General features: G+C 36.9%; 1 protein-coding gene across 4 annotated transcripts in view; it reads right to left on the bottom strand.

The window, feature by feature from the left end:
• Positions 1-21,471, bottom strand: part of gdpd5b (glycerophosphodiester phosphodiesterase domain containing 5b) — a 65,297-nt gene that overhangs the window by 16,839 nt on the left and 26,987 nt on the right. For all 4 annotated transcript variants that reach the window (XR_005131712.1, XR_001858264.2, XM_017707212.2 and 1 more), the window contains exons 3-8: positions 9,787-9,890; positions 7,705-7,798; positions 6,577-6,636; positions 6,210-6,308; positions 4,104-4,197; positions 2,436-2,581 (exon numbers count right to left, since the gene is read on the bottom strand). Coding sequence is in view for 2 of the 4 variants with exons in the window: in XM_017707212.2 (XP_017562701.1) it covers positions 2,436-2,581; positions 4,104-4,197; positions 6,210-6,308; positions 6,577-6,636; positions 7,705-7,798; positions 9,787-9,890 (597 nt within the window). In the remaining 2 variants the exon portion in view is untranslated. The remainder of the gene's footprint in view (positions 1-2,435; positions 2,582-4,103; positions 4,198-6,209; positions 6,309-6,576; positions 6,637-7,704; positions 7,799-9,786; positions 9,891-21,471) is intronic.

Below are 21,471 nucleotides of genomic sequence, written 5' to 3'. Positions count from 1 at the left end.
AAAAACGTCATAAAACATGCAGTTTATTTTTGTGCACATTTCTGAAAAATAGGTTATAAAGTCTTAGCAGCTTGTGTAGACACAAACATCAGATCAGGACAAACACAAGTGCATGGAAAAACGACTCCAGCACAGTCTATAGCCTCTGCAATCTGCCGATGGGGGGAACCCATATCCGTAGTCTATTACCAGCACTTACTGGCATGGTGATCAATATAACAGAAACATGCCCTGACCTGCACCTGCATGTTAGCTTTGCTTGACTTACTGTTTCCAGTTGTAGGCAGCTAACAGACATCTACACTATATGCCTGTGTACATGTTGTGTTATTTATAGCTATAGGAAGCTAGGGATATTAATATGAAGGGAAATAAGCAGTGGAGTGGAGAGAGAAGAATGAATGCTGTGCTTCAGCTGTGTGTTACAGCAGTGTTCATTGCCTTGTTATAATGGCTCTTATTGCTGATTCTGCTGATTCATAATTCTGATTATGCACATTTTGGTCCTTTCATAGGCCTAGCAACAGCTTAGCAACCACCAGGCATAGCATAGCAACAGCTCATCAACACTAACAACCACCTGGGATAGCCTAGCAACAACTTACAATACCTTATCCCAATGTGGGCTAAAACATCAATGGCCTAGCATCATCTTAGCAACCACTAAACCACCAAGCAACACCCTAAAAATTTGTCTCTAAATGAGTGTGTGCACACATTCAGAATGCAATTCGCATTATACAACTAGATTCATGACAGTAAAAATAGAAATCTGTGAATTTTCGGCCTTGTTAGACCACATTCTTTACATACGAAACTAAATGCTGAAAATAGCTTTGTTGTATACACATCAAACAAGTAGTGTTGAAGATAATGAAATGTACAATGCTTTGTTAAGTCTACAGTGTTGTGCACAATTCAATATCCTAATGTTCAATACTTTTGATTCTTTATTTAAAGAATGAAAAGTATTGTCAGTATAGTGAAATAGGCTTTCACTATGCTGACACTGCATACTCTTGCACTCTATAGACCAGACCTGGGCACGGCCCGCGGGCCACAACCGGCCCTCTGACTATCTCTGACTGGCCCGCGTGAGATCGCTGGTAAATTAGAAGTGAAAAGTAAATGCGTAACAACGACACCTATTACACTGTGGTAGGTGCACTAAATACAACTACAATGCTTTTATTTTGGAGGCAACCCTTTTGTTTTCATTTTTTTTTATTTGTGTCTGTTATTCGCTTCACTCAAATGTGTCAGCAAATGTGTTGGACAGCTTTCAAGATAGCTCTTAGCCCTTATATATGTTGGCTAACGTTAAAAAAAGAAAGATTGATGTTGAATGCAGAGTTTTTAACAAGAAATGGACTTCTAAATATTTATTTACTGAAGTCAAACGTAAAGCTGTGTGCTTAGTTTGTGGAGAACAGATAGCTGTGGTTAAGGATTACAGTTTGAATAGTCATTACGAGAGTAAGCATGTGGAGAAATGCAAGAACTTGACTGATGCAGAGCGGGCTCGGCCATCTGAAGATGTGCTTGCAAAACTGCAAAGGCAGCAATGATTTTTTTACAAAGCTCCACTCATCCAGGGATTTTGTAAACTGAACCATCATAAGTTTATTAAATAATGACAATCCTCCACATTTTGATTGTATAATTGTAAAATATATATATATATGAAGGGTATAAACAGTTATTATAAATTATCTATTGGGCAGAACTGAGTTAAGTATATTAATCTGGCTCTCTAAATCTGTTCCAATTTCTCATGCGCCCCCCTGGGAAAATTAATTGACCACCCCTGCTATAGACGAATCATACTGTGCATGCTAATTTGACGCAGACAAAAAAGAGCACATTCATCAGCACATCTAAGATGTACAGCTTTTATGCACCAACATGGTGTCACTGTCAGACAAAAACCTCGTCTCTCCGAAATGGTAACTTTACGGAAAAAGGAAAAAACATTGTTCATTTTTAATATAGGTTAATGTAGCATGATTTGATTGTAATAATCTAGAATTTAAAATCACTTCAATTGATTCATTCATTACTCAATTTTCACACAATGTAAAGAGCAGTTGCCATTTTCAAATTATACAATAAATAAATCCACAAAAAAAATGGAGATACATAAAGTTTTGTTCTGACAACATTGGTATGTGACCTTATGCCCCTAGAAACAATCATCATAAGGTATAACTCGCGTCCTAGTTATGTGATGAATGTTAAGCTGTAGAAGCTGTATATCCCCATTGCATTGTTAATCCTTTAGATGCTGAATATTGAATGAGGCCATGTTTGAATTATTTAGTTACTTATTTGATTTAATATTTGATGAGTGTTATACTGAAAAAAGATATCTTTGAAAATAAATAAGGTTAATGTAGATATTAAATAAGCTTTAGCAAGGGGCGCTCAAAACGTACCATAGGAGCTCCTTGGTGACCAATAACATCAGGACGTGCTTTAAGGCTGTCCCGTTCCATGATGCAGGGTGAGGAGATGGACAGAGGGGTCAGATAGAGGCTCAGGAGCACAGCAAGGTAGATCAGCAGAACTACTATCTGAAACCCTGCAGAACAGACAGATGACAGCCTTATACTCAGTACACCACTTACACTGAAACAATATTATAAACCTAAGCTACATGAGTTACATTTAAAAGCCCCAAAACAGGTTTAAACCTTGAAACTGCTTGATGATGCAGGTTCTCTACACTTGCCATAGAACCTGAAAAACCATATAAAAAGGTTCGTGAGTGCACAGAACCTTTTAAAGAACCTTTACACCATGTTCTGTACCAATTAAAAGGTTTGTTCCTTGAACCTTTACAGTATGTGAAGGTCCTTTAATGTAAGCATATTGTTTACAAGAACCATCCATTTATGGGTTCCTCAGGGAACCAAAAGTTGTGCTTCTATGGGAATGCCCAAAGAATGAGAAGTTATATATTTTTTTTATTTCGATAAACTGACAAATTTGTATACCATTGGAAACTTGTGATATCAAAGTTAGTGTACAAAGTATTTCTCTGGAGGATTAACGTCTTAAATTGGTTGAGCATTAAAAGCAGTATTTTGCTTTTTATACTAGGAGTTCTACAGCTGAGACAGATGTGCTATAAACTGCCATAAAATGTCCCATTCCAGGTGCCAGCAGAGATGCCTCTGAACTGTAGCGGAGATGTTAGTTCTTGGTTAAAACTGAACAAGTATAACACTGGGAAAGTGTTACTGATGTAAAGTGAACATTCTAGAACATTTTACATTAACCACATCACTCATTTAGCAGGTGAAGCTACACAATGTCCCTCAGTGTAATAACAGGACACAAGAATGCACTGGTTCAGAAAAAAACAACTTCTCTTCAAAGCCTCATTAATAATTAACACCTTGTCAGAGGAGGTTGATTAATGACAGGCAGTGCTGTACAGTAACAGAGCAGAAACACTTTGTTACTGTACTTAAGCCTGCATATAGTTCTTTGGGTGTTCATGGTTCTATATAGAACCATCATCTTTACTAAAGGAGTCTTGCACATTTCAAAAGCAACTGAACATTTTTACTTCACTTTGCAACAGCAGTAAACAAAAAAAATGGCTGGATGGATGGAAGGATGGATATATATATATATATATATATATATATATATATATATATATATATATATATATATATTTATATATATACACACACACATATATATTTGCTACTGTGCATTGAAGACTGATATATGTAAAGATTTATATATAGATTTCTACATTGAGCACAGAAGCTGACTTTTACATTCAGGAAAAAATTAATGACGAACAAACCAAAAAAGATGTCCCAAAGTTGCTTGGAATAAAATCTCTTTACATTAACTAACATAAAAAAGTAAATACTGTTTTGGCTCTTTCTTGTAAACTCTTGTAAGATCTTACTCTTTTTTGATTTATGGCATTTATTTGTACATTTGTTGCTTTGGTACATGTAATATACACGCAATGTATATGTAATTTTTACCTAAAAGTATTATTACTTTTACAGTTAAATAACTGTAAGGTGATTTATACAACACTGGTGAGAGGACTGGTGAGAAATAAACTGGCTTACTGGTTTTCTCAGCTCGAGCCACCTGTCCAGCCACCAGCCAGGCCAGAGCTGTAACTGCAGCCAGTGCGCCTATGTGCAGGAACGGTCCTGTGGCCTGAATCATACACAAACACACATACAAATGTAAAAAGCAGTCTGGAGGTCATGTGAGCGCAGACCACACAATTGCCTGGAAATTGAGGCTGGCTGAATCAGATTTACAGCATCATAATTTGTTATAAAACCCCAGAAGTCCTGTGGTGAATTAAATTGAACACTAGTGGCTGGTCCTCCAGACACAGCCTAAGCTCAGACCTCTGTTATCTCCAAGGTAGAGTACTACATACTACACTTGTGTTCAAATAACAAACAAACAGAAAAAACAGCAATGGTTTAGACCTCTCCAGGTTTACACCCTATGGGTCTCACATTTGGTCTCACATTAAACACAAACCAACCTGGCAATGTTCTTCAGTTGTCTGAAGCCATCAGTGCTGAGAGGAACAATATTTGCCTCCTCTTTTCGTAAAAAACTGAAATCAAACGGAAAACCTTTTCTGCATTAAATTACTTTATCTATTTGTTTAATTCTTATTCATTTACTGAGTTTTAATGATTTGTTGTTTAGACCAATAAAAGTTGTTTTGCAATTTTGGTCTTGGCCCACTTTTCTGAAATTATTTATACATTTTAGAGGCCATGATTGTTGGGGCTAATTTTATTAGAGAGCTAGAACAGCAGACATTGACAGTTTTTGGAGATCATTAACTTATCTGAGACAGAAAGGAAACTTTTTTTAACAAACATCAAAATCTTTACCTAAAAACCTAAAATTATATCAATCTTGAAAATATATGCATCATCACACCTGCAGTTCATAGTATTCTTGTGATATAATTGGTATTGCCTGGAGTGTGGAGCTCTGCAGACAGACTACAAGGTCACAGCTAATCTCTGAACCATTTAGTATTTTGAGTGCATTTTATTTATTGGTTGACAAGCCTCAAAATCTAATATTTTTTGTTTTTAAGAATTTCTTATTATGAGACTTAAGTTTTTAAGAATTATTATGAGACTTAAGTGTTTAGTTCAGTGCTATTTTAATTCTATTTTATAAATACTATGATTTTAGACATACTGATCTTTCAACACTCTGGAGAATCAATACAAATTTTACTAAGACCCTGCAACCTCTCTGGGTAAACTTTAATCCCCCAAAGTCTAAACAATGTAAATGAACCCTCAAAGGTACAACATGGTCCTTTTGGTCCAATCCTGCAGCTTAAACCAGTTTCAAAGGCACACTACATTCTATGGAAGGGGGCATATTTATACCTTTTTATAAAAAGATATAAATATCATAAATTTCATAAAACGTCTGGAGTCAGGACAGGGTATGGAGTCAGGACAGGGTACAGAGTCAATGCGACTTAAAAAAGGTATAAATTAAATTGATTAAGGAATTATGTTCCCTAATTGAAGGTACTGAAGATGCATCCTTGAGGGAACAACCACAGTGACAATGTTTGTTTGTACCTTGAGAGTGTAATGTAATATTTTTGTATATTAAAGATTTTAAACAAATTTATATGAGACATTGTAAAATGTCTTTGATATTTCAAGTAATTTAGTTAAATTCAGAAAATCAGAAAAATCAATCCAGTGGTTCGAATGCCTATTAGTCATTAAAGGGCAATTCCATTGACTTTTCAACATTCCTGCCAAATTAAAATGCTAATTCACAGTCATTCAGTAGCTTGACGTGAAATGTTCACAGTGGCAATAAAAAAATTTAAAGACATCAAAATAATGTAATGCCTCTAAAAGCTCCCTCACAGAAAGATATTACATATAGCATATAAAAACTGAGGTTTTATAGGTTCACTGGATGTTTTAGATAATAAAAAATCGTTGTAGACTTTGTGACCCCTGGTTCCTATCACCACCATGGTAAAGACATCTGATGGTGGTTCTGACTGGTAAGTTTTATTAACAATTAACAATTTCACATCAAAAACTCTGAATGACTTTGTTTTTATTACTGAATTATGCAAATATTATGCAAAATCAGTGGAATTCCCTTTTATGTATAATTCTAAACTAAAGTGCTTAAGATGGAGTACATACTTGGAGAGAAATTGAGATGATATCCCATTCCTCCCCCCACATCTGACTGACTGATATCACTCCAATGACTGTAGTCAACAGAGCTGCAGTCACTCCAATCTAAGACATCAAAGAGATGGAGAGAACAGTCAGGTTACAAAATCAAAGGGATCGGTATAATCATTTAAATGACAGCAATACAAGCAAACAAAAAAAGACAACTGTCTGTCTTATATATAATTTAACAGGACACGTCAAGTCATCGAGCCTCTGGGGAGAAAAAACGACCTTGTGTGTGCTAGTGTGTAAAGGCTGACTGGTCTTGGTCTGTGTGCATGCACTGACAGGGCTATGTTTGGCTGAACACAGTGAAGAGGCTGACAGGTACCTTATGGAGCCAGTGCAAGTTCAGCTGCTGTCCAACCGCTATGTGACACAGTGCTAAAATCTGCAACACAAATAAAATAGCAAAAGACAACCAGATGAACCACCAACTACTAGAACGTGTAGTGTTGGCACATATTCACATGTGTAAATAAACATATTGTGACAGAACAAAGCTAATTTTACACATTCTGAACTACAAAGTTTCTAACAGGCCTGTGTCCTGTTTTTTTTCTTCCATTTTATCATATCAAATCAAATCAAATCTATTTGTATAGAGCTTTTTACAACCAATGTCACAAAGCAACTTCACAGAACTCCAGTAAAGACAAAGTTTTAACATCAATGTAAAAAACCCCAGGTGAGCAAGCCACGGGTGACAGTGGCAAGGAAAAACTCCCTCAGAGCTGAGGAAGAAACCTTGGTAGGAACCAAGGCTCACAAGGGGGGACCTATCCTCCTCTGGTTAAACTACCTACAAAATTATTATTCTACTAATATTAACAGTAGTAGTATTAGTAGTAGTAATAGCTAGGAGTCCATGAGAAACTTCAATGTAGGGTGTAGTGTTCTGTTCCCGAAGGCCAACGTATGTTGTTTGTGTGTTTTTATTTACCAAAAATAGACAAAATGCATTTTTACATGTCCATTTTCTGACCTCTATTTATCCCTTAAAATTCAATAGGCTGTTTATAGTACCAGGCCATTGATATATACGGATATATGTAAATGATATTTGTACTGATTGATATCAGTTCTGCCCTGTATTAAATGGGCTGTAGCTTAGTTACCCTACAACCTTAATGTGAATGGGTGGAGCTAAACTGCCATGAGCTGAATAAACAGAAAGGAGTAGGTTGTTGTGACAGAAAAACAGTTTGGTTCCATACATGGACTCTATGGAGTAGGGACTGAACAGTACATTTTGAAACTTTAAAGAGAAGTAAATAGTACATCAAACTCACATATCAAAAAGCAAGGAAATATTGTTTTTCCATGATATGTTCCTTTTAACATGCAAATGGATGTCTGTGTTATATCCAGCTTACAGAAAAGCAGCCCCACCCTACCAAAGCCATGGTACAGTATCAGTGCCTCAGAGGTGTGAATATTACATGACATGACAACTCACCATTAAAAATGCAATATATGTAAACCCTGCAGCTGTTGTGGCAAGTATCGGAACCGTTCCGTCACTCCACTCCCCTGACCGGTTATATAAAAACCTGTAAGAGTACATGACAATTACCTAAACAGCATTTGTTTGATGATAAAACAGTCTGATGGGAACTGAAAAGCTGAGTTATCACTGCACTCTGAGAAATGCAAAAAGTGAAACAAGTTTCTAAGTATCTCTCAGCTTTGAGCAGTCCAGCTGTAACCCAGCAGGAGACGGCCATACTGAGGCCCTGCCTGCTAATTGCATTCTTTTGCCTTATCACTTATTCCATGGCACGGTCTTGCAGGCATTAACTGGAGGTCAAGACTCCCTTCAAGACACAGTCACATACTAAGCATGTAGTGTGGTGTGACTGAGAAATAGGTATAGGTAGAGAGGTAGAGGCAGAGAGGTAGAGAGAGAGGCAGAGGTAGAGAGAGAGGCAGAGGTAGAGAGAGAGGCAGAGAGAGAGCAAGAGGCAGAGAGAGAGAGGTAGAGAGAGAGAGAGAGAGGCAGAGAGATAGAGAAAGAGAGGTAAAGAGAGAGGCAGAGAGAGGCAGAGAGGGAGGCAGAGAGGGAGGCCGAGAGGGAGGCAGAGAGGGAGGCAGAGAGAGAGGCAGAGAGAGAGAGGCAGAGCGAGAGAGAGAGAGAGAGAGAGAGAGAGAGCGAGAGCGAGAGAGGCAGAGAGAGAGGCAGAGAGAGAGAGAGAGAGGTGACCCTGAGGAGGTGACCTTGGGGTAAAGAAGAAAGAAAAGGCACATTTTATTGCTGGTGTATCAGGGTTGTTGTTTATGTACGTGAGCCACCATCTGTAATTTAAATTAAGAAACAAATAAATATAATATTTTACTCATTTCATCTTATAAGCTCATAAACTTAAAGCTATAGACCGTCACTGTCCAAAGAAAATCAACTCCAAAATGGTAACTTTATAGGAAAGGTCAAAAAGCATTCTTTACTTTTAATTTAAAGTCAGTGTAAAGATATTTATTCCAAGTAATTTTAGAGCATTGCTATAGGGCCATTCTTCGTGAAATTTTCACACAATATAAAGGACAGCCACCGTGCACAATGATGCAGAAAACTAAAAAAAAAAACAAAAAATGGAGATACATGTTCTTTTGACAGTGACAAAATACATAATACAAGTCATATATTGAGACACATCTAAAAAAATTTACAAATTAAAAATATATATATATATATGTATATTTCCCCTCAGCATTTTAGAATAATAATATAGATATAATAATATATAATAATAATAGAATAATAATGAAAACTACACAATGATAATGGAAACACTATAGTCATAAATTGGCCTTGTACCCAAAATGTTGGGTACAAGATGTTTAGACTCTACAACTAATTGGCTGAAATGCATTAATGATGACAGATATTCCACTTATCAACTTTAAATAAGAAACACTTAGTAATCATGATGATATGCTGATTGTGATTCCAACACCACATTTTTCCATAAATGTGTCCTAATGGAAAACTAGCTGTTTATATAGTTAAATATAGTTGTTTACGTAGTTACATTTTTAGACCTACTGGTCATACTGGACATCAGTAACAACTTCAACTTTAAATCATAAACCTCCAGATCAAAATTGAAAATAAATGTTTCAGTGATTTTCTCAGTGGAAATAAGTTAATATTTTCCACAGGGAACACACTTAAATATGGCATTTTACTGCACATTTTCTACTTACTTACTTATATATGCTTATGATAGACAGAGAGAAAAACAACTCGGTATGTCTTGAAATAGAGTTGCATGTAATCCCCTTTGACAGAGGCCTGTCCATGTCCAGATTAAGGCAAAAGAAGGATTATCTGAATTCTGTTTGGGGAACCATGCGCAGTGCACCAAAATATCTGTTCAGCCATGAAAGCCACTAAAGGGCCATTAATATTTTCTAAAAAAAGAAGATGTTGTATACAACATAATTCCATAGACAATACAACCTACCATGTTGCTTTTACATCACAAAAATGCAATATTTAAACAATTAAGGCCAAATAATGACATAATGACCTTGTACTCACCAGTTAAATTCATTATAGTCATTGTGTGCTTCCCACCAAAAGTAAAACCACACCAACAGCAGAAAAAACGTCCCAAACAGAATGAAGGACCACAAACACTCCCACTGCAATTGAAAACAGAGAAAAACACATAAGCAATCAGTGAATTTGGAAAATGGCAACCTTTTGTTGTACATCATATTTTCATCTTCTCACCATAACTACACTATATTGCCCAAAAGCATCTAATTAAAGAAATAATTTGCTTTAAGGTAATAATCTCCTTAAAAAAGCACTGGTACTAGAACGGGGTGCTGTGATGCAGCCGCATAAAGTCAGCAGGCCTAAAGGTATTCACTGAGTACAGCAGTATGAAGCCTTCCAGCATTGAGCTCTTTGCAGTGATGCTCCATCCAATACCTTTGGGATGAGCTGGAGTGACCAGAAATGATCATCAGTACCTGAGTGTACTAATTTTCTAGTGGCTGAATGCAATTAAATCCTCTCAGCAATGTTCCAACATGTTGTGTAAAGCCTTCCCAGAAGAATCGAGGCTGCAACAAAATGGGGACAAACTCCCTATTAATACCTCTGATTGCACAAAAACATTGGTGTCTACAGACTTGGACAGAAGTTGGAACAGTTATCCTGGCTAAACTTTCAGCTGCATTATCAGTGAATGAGAAACAGACTGACCCACCCTGTGGCTATGAACCAAACTAGGTTTACACCTTCAAAACGATCAGCCGAGTTTATAGGCCTTCTGAAAACAGAAAAGAAACATCAAAACAAAAAGGTTTCTAGGATATATTCACTATGAAACTATGAAATACAATAAGTATGGTTCAATCAAGCACCTCCAGAAGTGAGATTTCCCTTTCATCACTCCACCATTATGAAGATTAATTTGATTTAATCCGTTCTGTCGGACACAGGAGAGTAGGGGGCCCCGGTGAGTGATCAGCTATGCTGTTTCATATCATTTCATACTTCTTCATCAGCCATGCAGAGAGCTCTGAACAAGACCATAGCTGTTAACTAATGTAACGCTCAGCTTCGTTTGACACAGGTGTGAAAGAAGGTGTCACAACACATTAGAACGAGTGATGAACATCTGAATGCAATGCTGTTTAGATTAATCACCTGAAGAGACAACACTGCTTACAGAATGAGTAATTTTTCTCCTTTAAACCCTGATTTGATTAAACTACTGTCACACTTTCAGTGACAGAGAGCAGAAATCAGCTCCCTTTAGACCAAATTTCCCTCCCAGCTGTTAACACAGTTGGATCCAGGTGTTCAGCTCTCTGTAGTTGGCTCAGGTGTGACTAGCACTGGAACAGTACAAAACTGGACAGGGTGGGGGACCCCAAGGATTCATCTGGACCCCCTCTCCTCTTCCACAACCGCACTGAATCTCTGTTTTTCTTTCTTGTGAAAAGCTGATAGGATTGCATGCCATTAGTATCGCCTCTCTCCTTTCTAAACAGGCACTGAACCACTTTCTATATATATCCGAATGTACTAAGGTTATGGCTGACCAGTTTAAAATGAAATGCAATACAATGAGGCTGTGTCCTTCACCAATTCTACTACTACAATGATCACTGATCACGGGTACATTTCTTTATAATTACTTACTACATCAACACTTCTCTACTATGCAATTCCATAACGCTAATCAGTATTACCATACTAATCTACTTCTACAAGTATGACTCTTCATGGTCACTATGAAGTCCAATACCAGGTATCGTTATCAGGCTGACATCAGAAAAACATGCTGGATTGAATGTCTTTAGTTCAACAAATCTATCTTCAAATAACACTTACTCACTCTGTGTGATGCAGTGTTGCTATTTCTTCCTGTGGGGTGGTAAAGTGTTTGAGTTCTGGGGTTTGTTAGACCCTATTTATGTACGTATGTATGTAAGTTTTAAATAAAATAAAATTTCTTAAAAATGTCCTATTTTTTTGTCAAAACATAATGACCTTTAGTCCATAGGCAGAGCCACGCTCCCACACCCACATTTTAGAGCAGGAAGTGAGACTGCATCCCTGTCCCTCATGGCCACGTGGTGATCATTTAGATCCCACTGCTTTGAAGTGCATGTGTTCCAGTGTAAAAATCAGTGTGAAAACAGTAAAAAACAGTGTGGCACATTAAGAATTGTCACTACTGAAATACGTATTATACTACCGTTTGTAGTGTTTGCTAGTCATGCACCAGCTGCCATTTTGAGTTATGATACAAATGAGCTAAAATTGTAACTATCAAAACAAAACATTTAGTAAACATTTTGGAATGTTATTATTGCACTGGTATTGACAAAACGGAATATTCAATAATTTCTTTTAATAAACCAAATAAAGCTATTGAGTATTTCTAAGCTAAAAGTTGTGTTTTATACACACGCACAGATATATATATATATATATATATATATATATATATATATAGATAGATAGATAGATAGATAGATATATAGAGAGACAGAGAGAGAGAGAGAGAGAGAGAGAGCACAAAGGATCAAGAATCAGAGGGACAGATCCTCTTAAACAGACACACAACTAATGAAGCAGCATATTATATTGTTCTGTATTGTATCATATTGTCCATTCTTCGGGTCAAACACACAAGCAAAGGATTACTTTGATACTCTGATAGCATTCTTAACCATAGTCAAAGTGGAGACTGCACATTACTGAGGCATTTGAAGAATCCTTGTGATTGGAGCAGCCAGTTACACAGCAGTGTAGAAATGCAGGGCAGTTAGTACATACTGTAGATACACATACCAGAGAGTAAAACTCTGCAACATGACTAAAAAGAATGCTAAAAAAGAAATGCTGAGTACTTTTTGTGTTTATCCATTTATCCATTTATTACTCTGGTCTCCCAAGTATGAGAAAATAAAGTTAATCACTACAGTTTGCACAACAATCATGGACTTGCATAGGGGCAAGCACAGCCCTGAAGAAAACATCAATAGGCTATATATTTCATACATACCGGTCACTTCATCTGCCTTTGGAAAGAAGGTCCGTTATTAGTGCTGTTTAGTTAGATTTATTGCAGTACAGCGTGTGAAATGTTGAAAATTGTACATAAGGCTGTTTTCAAGTGTAGCATTACTACTGCACTGTGCCTGCAAGTCAAAATGTTGTGACACGTATTGTGCATGGTGAAAATGTTGATAAGCATAAAGTACATGGAGCACCTCTCTTTTATGATCCTAGAGCAGACAGAAGTGCATGCCTTGCTCAAGAGAATAAAGGTCAAATGTAGATGAAAAGAGATGGACAGTCAAAATTGCTTAAAGTAAAAAGGATTCATTTTTCAGATAGAGATCCTCAGGAGATATTTCTGAGATTAGATATTAGACAAACTGAGGGGAAAGTCAAAGGAAAAGTCCAAAACTGGAATTTTAAAAATTCTTTAGATAGAAGAAAAAAAAGCCTTCAACTTTGAGAGAGAGGAGAAAATCAAACTCCACTTTTGCTTCAGATCTGAAAAAATCCACAGGAGTTTGTGTCTATTCTTCCACTGTGAGAAGACAACTTCATACTATGAGCATGAAAGGATCTGTTAAGAAGTCGTTAAAAAAGAAATGTGTTCTGGTGCTCTCCAGCCTGACCACTCCAATGTTCAGAACTTATTATCATTGAATGTGGAATTACTTGAATTGTGAAAATTTGGAGGTGGGGAAAAATATCCCTGCAGACTTCTTTGAAAAACTGAAGGAAAGACTCCCCCCCCAAAAAAATGGGAGTTGTAAAAAAGGTAAAGGATGGAAACATTAAATACTGAAAAAAAGCTGTAAAACACTATAGAACATCAAAAACACAAATAATGCAGCATAAGTCAAATTTTTGATTAACAAATATCTTGTGAGCTGGCAAGAGGAACACAGATTTGATTCCAGATTTACCCTGGACACCCACAGCCACTGCATGGATTTGTTTAATTCCATGAGCAGCACACTGATTACATTTAATGAAGGACTGATTAGTCAAACTAAGTATAAATAACTACAAATAATACTGAACTGTCATAAGAAGAGGTTTGGAAATGGTCAAATAAACATAGTGGCACATATAAAATCAAAACATACTGTTTAAATATTGTTTGTATTTATTCTAATATTAGAAGCTTTTACACAATAGTGTATATTGTCTACTTTTTTCCTGATGCTGATAAATGAAGAATGTGTATTTAATGGCCACTTTGACAGAAAATGAAGTAAATGAAGGGTGGTCTCAGTACAGCACTGTAAACATGTATTCACTCTTTTAGTGAAAGCTAATAGAAGTGTTAACTTTGCATATTACTGCAGTAAATCAGCCAGATTCAGAAGAAAACAGCCCACAGTTGCAGTATGTAAACATGCTCCTCCTGCAGAGGGAGTGCATGCACACCGTATAATTATTGTGGTGACAGACGGAGGGGATTAAATCTGACAGGGCACATTTAGCTCCCCTTGCAAAAAGAAAGGTGCTGATACTGGAAGTTCGCCTTAAAGAGGCTTCCATATTCACCAGGCTGCATTCATTCATCTCGCGTCTTCATCAATGTCCTCAGTTTTACAGTGGAATAATTGGGATGTGTTAAGCTGACCTTGAACAACAGTTTCTTTTTTTAATAACTAAAAAGCTTCAAATGGCAAATGATATATAAATAAGTAACTAAGCAGTTCATTTGATAACAGTAACAGTTCTTTAGTAAAGAAAATGGTTCTACATAGAACCATGAAAACTCAAAGAACTCTCTGCATGATTTAAGGGTTCTTTGCATCATTAAATTGGTCATCAGATCGATGGAGAATGTGCTGTTGATGGTTCTATACAGAACCTTTTTGAAAAGTGTTTATAGCGCCAAAAAAGGATCCTGCTACATCAGCACTGGACAGATGTGTAGATTTAACCGTTATTTCAAACCAATATTTGATGATGCATTTATTGCACTCTGGAAGAGATGAGTCTCATTTTCCTTATTTAACAGGATTTGCCACCCTCTGCATACATGTTGCACTTCTCTATAATTCTAATTGAAGTAGATTTGCTCCCAATTCTATTTTTCTATTTTGTAAATATGTATGTATCAGCAATGGAACTGGCAAAATATGTACATGAAAAAATGTTGAATACTGGCACCCACAATTCTTACACAGATGCATGCTGTCCATGTTAAAAATAGCTAATATCGCCTAGCACTTAAAAATAGCTTATATGGGTGTCAGTATCCACTGATACTCACAGTTTCTCCTAGGTTTCTATCAGAAAAGAAAAAGAAAGGACAGTTGGGCATTTTCAGTTATAGATCTTGGCTTCCTGTATTCTTGAGAAATGTGATATGATCAAAGTTGTCATATTTCAGTGCTTATTTATGGTCAAAATATCTCGGAAAACATCCTTACGCACGCCTTCCTTGCTAGTTCACACAATGTCTGCAAGCAGTTCAACATCGCCCTGTATTGACTGGCTGAACGGATCTGTTCCCTTTGGCTCAGTCTGAAGCTCTGCTGACGGACCAGAGGGCACCGTTGCCACCCGTCATTCCACATTACTTCCGAGAAGACACTCTGCCCTTAACCTTCACTGAGTACGACAAATCATAAAACGATGACGTTATATACTGTATATGCATCTGCAGCAAAGAAAACGAGAGAGCAATTGACCTTTATGTCAGCTAGAGACGCTGAAAGGTTATGAAGGCTACATGTTGCGAACACCCACAGAAAGTCTACTACCACCATATACTATTACTGTTCCGGTATCCTGGCTTTTACGGTCCGAAGGCCCTAGGAAAACAGTGCAGTCCTATTTACAGGCCCTTTGTGCTCATGGTAAAGGACTGGGTAAATGGAAAATCTCTCAATTATTACTGAGGAAGGATCAGTTTTCAGTGAAGCAGGACAGAGATGCCCACACAAAAGCAGGCCTCATACAGGCAAATTCAATGGTTAGCGTTTAAAAAAAAAAAAAAAAGGCCACAGCCAAAGTCGATCTTTATCTGCAGTGCATTTGTAAAGCCATACACTGGGTGAATATGTGGAAAATGCCATCCCGTATGCCTATTCCAGTTTCTGATTGCTGCTACAGATCGTGCCTTGGATGCTTAAAAATGGATGGTCATTGCATCACCAATGGTCTCACAGACAGGGCCACACAAGGCCAGAGTTTAAGGAGGTTCTAGGGGCAGGACCCCAGTTCTCAGGCTTACAAATCTAGATCTGATCACATGATGCACGTACAAGCACACATACAGACATATGTATATATGATATATGTATATATGACAGATATATATGATGCATCTCAGAAAAAGAGTTTTAAATGTACATAAACGCTATTGTGTGTGCGCCTTAAGCTCAGCTCATTAAATTTTTCACCATTTTTCTTTGTTTACTTGCTGCAGTTTCTTCTTGTGCGCTCTCAGTGTTGATTGGCTGCTGCAGGAATCGATTCAGAGTGAGTCGTTGACTAGTTTACACTACTAGATCACACTCAGTGAGGTTGAAAACATCAACAATGTTTGATAAACACCAAATGGTCTGAAACATGATTGGGAGGCCAAAAATTGGAGTATGCACCCATTACACACTACTAAGTTATCTTTCTAACTGTCGACTTCAACTGATGCAAAAATCTGCAGATTAGAACCAACCAGACTTAGACTCAGCCAGACAGAGAATCAGGGCAAAAGTTATGTAGTCGTGTAACCCCGGCTTAAATGTTACATTGCGTAGCTTTAATGCAGCTTATGTTAATTTATTATTACATATTAAGTAATTTTTGAATTTTAAACATTTGTTATTGTCTATTCATTATGAAAGTTTAAATTAAGGTTAAGGTCAGTAGGAATTAAAAACTGTATTACAATGTTTTTATTTTATAGTGATATCTGATTTTTGCAGGGGTGGCACAGGCTTGCCACTGATTTCATAGATTTTCTTTATTAACATAACTCTTTTCAGTAGATTGCACATTCAGAGTGTGGATTGAAAAGTCAGAATTCCAATTACAGAAAAGTTTGCAGCAACGAAAAGAAGAAAACTAAAGCTAAATATAAATTAAGTTTAGCTTAAACGCTTTTACTAAAACTGCTTTTAAAAAAGTGTAGAGTACATATCGCTGCTGTCTGAACAAAATCTTGTATTTCCAGAATGGTAACTTTACAGGAGATGGAAAAAACATACTTCACTTTTAATGAAAGTCAGTGGAAGCAGAATTTTCCCAAGTTATTCTGGGCTGTTTATTTTGCTCCATTCGTCATGACATTTACAGACAATGTAAAGGGCATCAGGCATTTTCCAATTATGCCAAAAACTGAAAAAACAACAAAAATGGAGAGATGAAATTTTATTCTGACAGCAGCGATATAAAAATGTGTTTGTTTGAAAAGCTTTGCTGTCACAGTGTTGGCTGATCAGACACACAGATCGTCATATATGGCAAAAATGCTATTTGTATTTCAGAGAAAGTTAACTGAATTCATTCTACACTACTGCTTTGCATAATTCTCTTTTTTCTTTCTTTAAACAACAATGTATTCAGGACATAAAGCAGAGCAGGTCCCTCAGACAGCTGAACTGGTTGTTTCTGCGGGTTGGGGCTGAGGTGGGCTTGCCAGTCTGTGGCCCACGTGGAGCTGAAATCGCTGACGACACGATATCAGCAGCAGAGAGCCAGAGCACAACAGGAAACCTGGACACTGCTTCTTTATCCCTCTGTGGAATTGGAATGGAAACCACAGCCATAACTTTCTCCTTTTAGCTTAACGCATTTCCTCATTCACTGATCTAGTCAGATGCTGCTAGAACAGGTTACACTTTGTGGCTACTTAGTCCGTGGAATAGCGATATTTAGGAAAAGGTAAAATCATCAGTAAAAAGCACAGACAATACAACATACTTAAGGTTAGCTACACTTTAAATTTATCATACATCTCTGGTGTAATCTAATATTTCATATTAAGAAAAAATGATTATTCAACCTTTTTTTTTTTTTTTTTAGATATTCTTTGCATGTTTTAAGTAATTTTATCTTATAAAATTATCAAAAACTACTAAATATTTTTGCCATAACGTTCACCCCTGGTTGCTGTCCTTCCAAAATTCACAAACTATGAATTAGGCTCAGTCACATCCACTCAACACTGCCACTTCTGTTCTAAACCATGGCTGATCTCAGGGCTACTGCATCATCTTTCCAGTTGGCTTTCTTAGAGACAATTCTGCCCAGCCACATTTACCCAGGGGGGATATTATAATCTCCCTCCTTAATCCATAATAATGCTACTTCATGCAAAGCACTATTGAACAAAACTAATCACACAAAGAAAGAGCCACTTGGCAGTTTTTGCTGTAAACGAACAAACTGTAAATGCAATGCTGTACAGATATATCCTGAGAGGTTTCAAATCACCACTGACTGTACAAAGTCAGTCCAAGGTTAGCATAGAAAAACTACAGCACCACAACAGAGAAGGCCAAGACACCCACTCGCATCAAGCCAAGGAAGAGCCTTTCTGAAAACCTGGCTCATGATATGTATTTATCTGACAGGAGGTTGCCTAACAGAGCAAAGCTTGTTGAGATTTTTCCATGGAAAAAATTGTGGGCAGGAGACATTCTTTAACAGGGGTGTATGGCACTACTTCTTATTGTAGCAGAGCAGATTCTAAAGAAAGACACACACACACACACACACACACACACACACACACACACACACACACACACACACACTAAACCGCTTATCTTTCTAGGTTGCAGGGGGAGCTGGAGCCTATCCCAGCAGTCAATGGGTGGAAGGCAGGATACACCCTGGACAGGCGGATAAAATACATAAATTTAAATAAAAACCATTCAAATTGTTGTAAATAGTTGTAAATAATTGTAAACTGAAAATTGCTTGCTTGCTAAATGTCACAAAAAATAATCTTATCTGTGAACTAGTTGCCTTACTCCTACCACCGCCAGTCATCAGAACTAGGCATCTGATGAGTGAAGTGGAAGGGGGGGGGCACATACTATGCAGGCACCCAGGCTCAAATCAATTTTTTATTAAAGAAATGGTTCAGAAAAATCAGATTTACAAAAACTTTCTACTTACCGCACATGTTGATACCCTGCCAAAACATGTTTAGTGTCCAAATTTGCTTTTTTGCACTGTACAAAGTCTCTCTTTTAGGTCAGATCTACCTAAACAAAATTACTTCATGTGGTAACAAGCAATTGAACTAGTTTTATTCAACTTTAAAAAAACTATATTGATTGAAAGAATCGTTCATTCAAAATATTTATTTAGTCTGAATAAAACTAGTTCATTTAGTTGGTACCACATGAAGTAATTTTTTTGGTAGATCTGATGAGCCATTTTTACAGTGTAGTTTTTCACTGGAGATTTGAGGCTAATTTTGCTATCAAATACTAGAAGTCTATAAACACCTTAATATTTTACATAAACACCCCCCGACAACTTCTTTCAACCCATTTAAACATCATCCAGATCTTCATTATGGTAGCATTAATGTGGTGTAGGACACAGTATCTCTTACTGTGAACTACAACAAAGAAAAAAAACTTCACAGTGTAGCTGAACTGTGCTAAATTCTGACTCCTCTAAAGAATCTGGCTCTTTTCACACATGCATATGGATGCTGGATTAACACAAACACTATGTGTAGCGTCCATATGCCTCTACCACGTCCATGTACACAATGGGCAGTTGAATTTAACACTTTTTTTATTTAACAACACTTGCTGTCTGAGTTGGCTATACAGTTAAGTTTTGTCCATTTTTAGCTCACAGTAAGTCATACTGTGTCCTTAACCACACCAACAAGTCAGCACAACCTTAATTAAGACATGGGTAAGGTTTGGGTGAGTTAAGAGAAGTTTTGGTCATGCATTTAAAGAAAACATTTAAGCAACAATTAACCTCTAATGATCATAAGCAACATTAGCCTTGGGGCTCCAGTGTTAATGAAAGCAAAATTTGGATGCCAGACATTTTTTTGGCTGGTTGACTACATATGAGTTAGCAGAGGCATTATAAAGGAGGAGGAGACACAGAAAAATGAATGAGAAAGAACATAAAAAATCCAACAGGGAAAGTCCTGCTAAACAGCAAACAATCAGCCTCAAGTGGGAAAAGCCTTCCCTCATTGTGGAGATTTATACACATGCAATGGCCAGAACAATCTGAAAATGTCTTTCTTTCTTTCTTTCTTTCTTTCTTTTTTTTTTTTTGCATTTTTGAGCCAAGTGCTTCAATACTATTTATGTTAGCGTTGCTTTTAGTTTTGGGTTTATAGATCTCTCCCCCTTCAATGAGACAGCAACCTGGTCTTGTATGACTTAAATACCTGCCCTATGGCATTGCCAACTTGGATGCTGAGTGGGTAGACTTTCCTAGAAGGATGTTGCTTTGAGTGTTCAGTAACAACATTGGCCTTGTTGCTCAAGCACTGAAGTTTATACACCAAACCTGTTTTGGTGGATTGACCACATCTGGGTTAAGAAAAAACATTGTGTAAATTCGATTTTTCGCTAAGCCATTCTAAACAGGTCACTGATGAAGACTAGGGCTTAGCAATTTTGGGGGCCTATTTTGAGCACTGGCACATTAAGCATCAAAAATATTCTATTTGAGAGCTTAATTATCAGAGCCAAAACAAACTGTGATGTATATAGTTAGAGTTGTGAAATCAAGACCATTTTAATCATTATTATTGTATTATTATTGTAAATCAAATCTTGGCATCAGAATTTAAAACTGTATAGATTTTTAAAATATGTACATCGTTCCAATTAACAACAATACGGCTCATCAGCAATGAAATAGTGAATATGAAACAATATCTGCAAAATGTAACAGTGTTAAAAGATTACAGATTGACAACTCAGCATGATTCACACTTCATGCCTATTGAACTGACAGTGGGGGAGGGAAAAAAAAATGGTGTGACAGTTCATGTTGTTTATACAACAAACACCAAGGGATACGCCACATAGGTCCCCAACAAATTCCTTTCAGTGAGATTCCTTTTTATGAAGGAAATATACAGTGATTTATTGTGATTGCTGGAAAAAAAAAAGAAAAAAAAAAGACTGAGTTGAAAAAAAATACTCCCAACAGTATTTTAATACTAAGCCATCTGACCAAAAGTAGAACACCCTCTGGTGGGCTCTTGGCCTCTCGTACTACATTAGGTAATGAAGATAACACCATTTGTTGGCAGTCTACTAAAACAGCTCGAAATCTCTTAACACATAAATAATGCAGGAACTCATCACACTAGAACTGCACATGCTTTAATTAACTCCATGAAAGCTTCATTGTGGGTAAAAATGCATTTTGACATCAAAGCCAATTAAATTCGTCACTTGACTTTGAAGTTCTCACTAAGGATGCCAGCTACATTGAATGCATTAAGCCAAAGCGAGATAAACGTGATTTATTTGTTTCCTAGAGTAGGAAATGTAACTCTACAGGCTATAAAAATTCAGCTAAAAAAAGCCATCACAGATGCTTTCGCTTATCTGACACAACAGATAAACAAGAACAGAAGCAGTACAAACATGATACGCAGGAAAGCCTGACTTTTTTTTCCTAATGCAATCTGAGACAGATGTCCGTGTGGTGATTACGGACAAGTGGAGAGGATTTTTGCAAGATAGGCTAGAGGCTCTTTAAAGG

This window comes from Pygocentrus nattereri, chromosome 17, assembly GCF_015220715.1.
Source record: "Pygocentrus nattereri isolate fPygNat1 chromosome 17, fPygNat1.pri, whole genome shotgun sequence".
NCBI classification, from domain to species: domain Eukaryota; kingdom Metazoa; phylum Chordata; class Actinopteri; order Characiformes; family Serrasalmidae; genus Pygocentrus; species Pygocentrus nattereri.
This window is presented reverse-complemented; position numbering and strand designations above follow the sequence as displayed.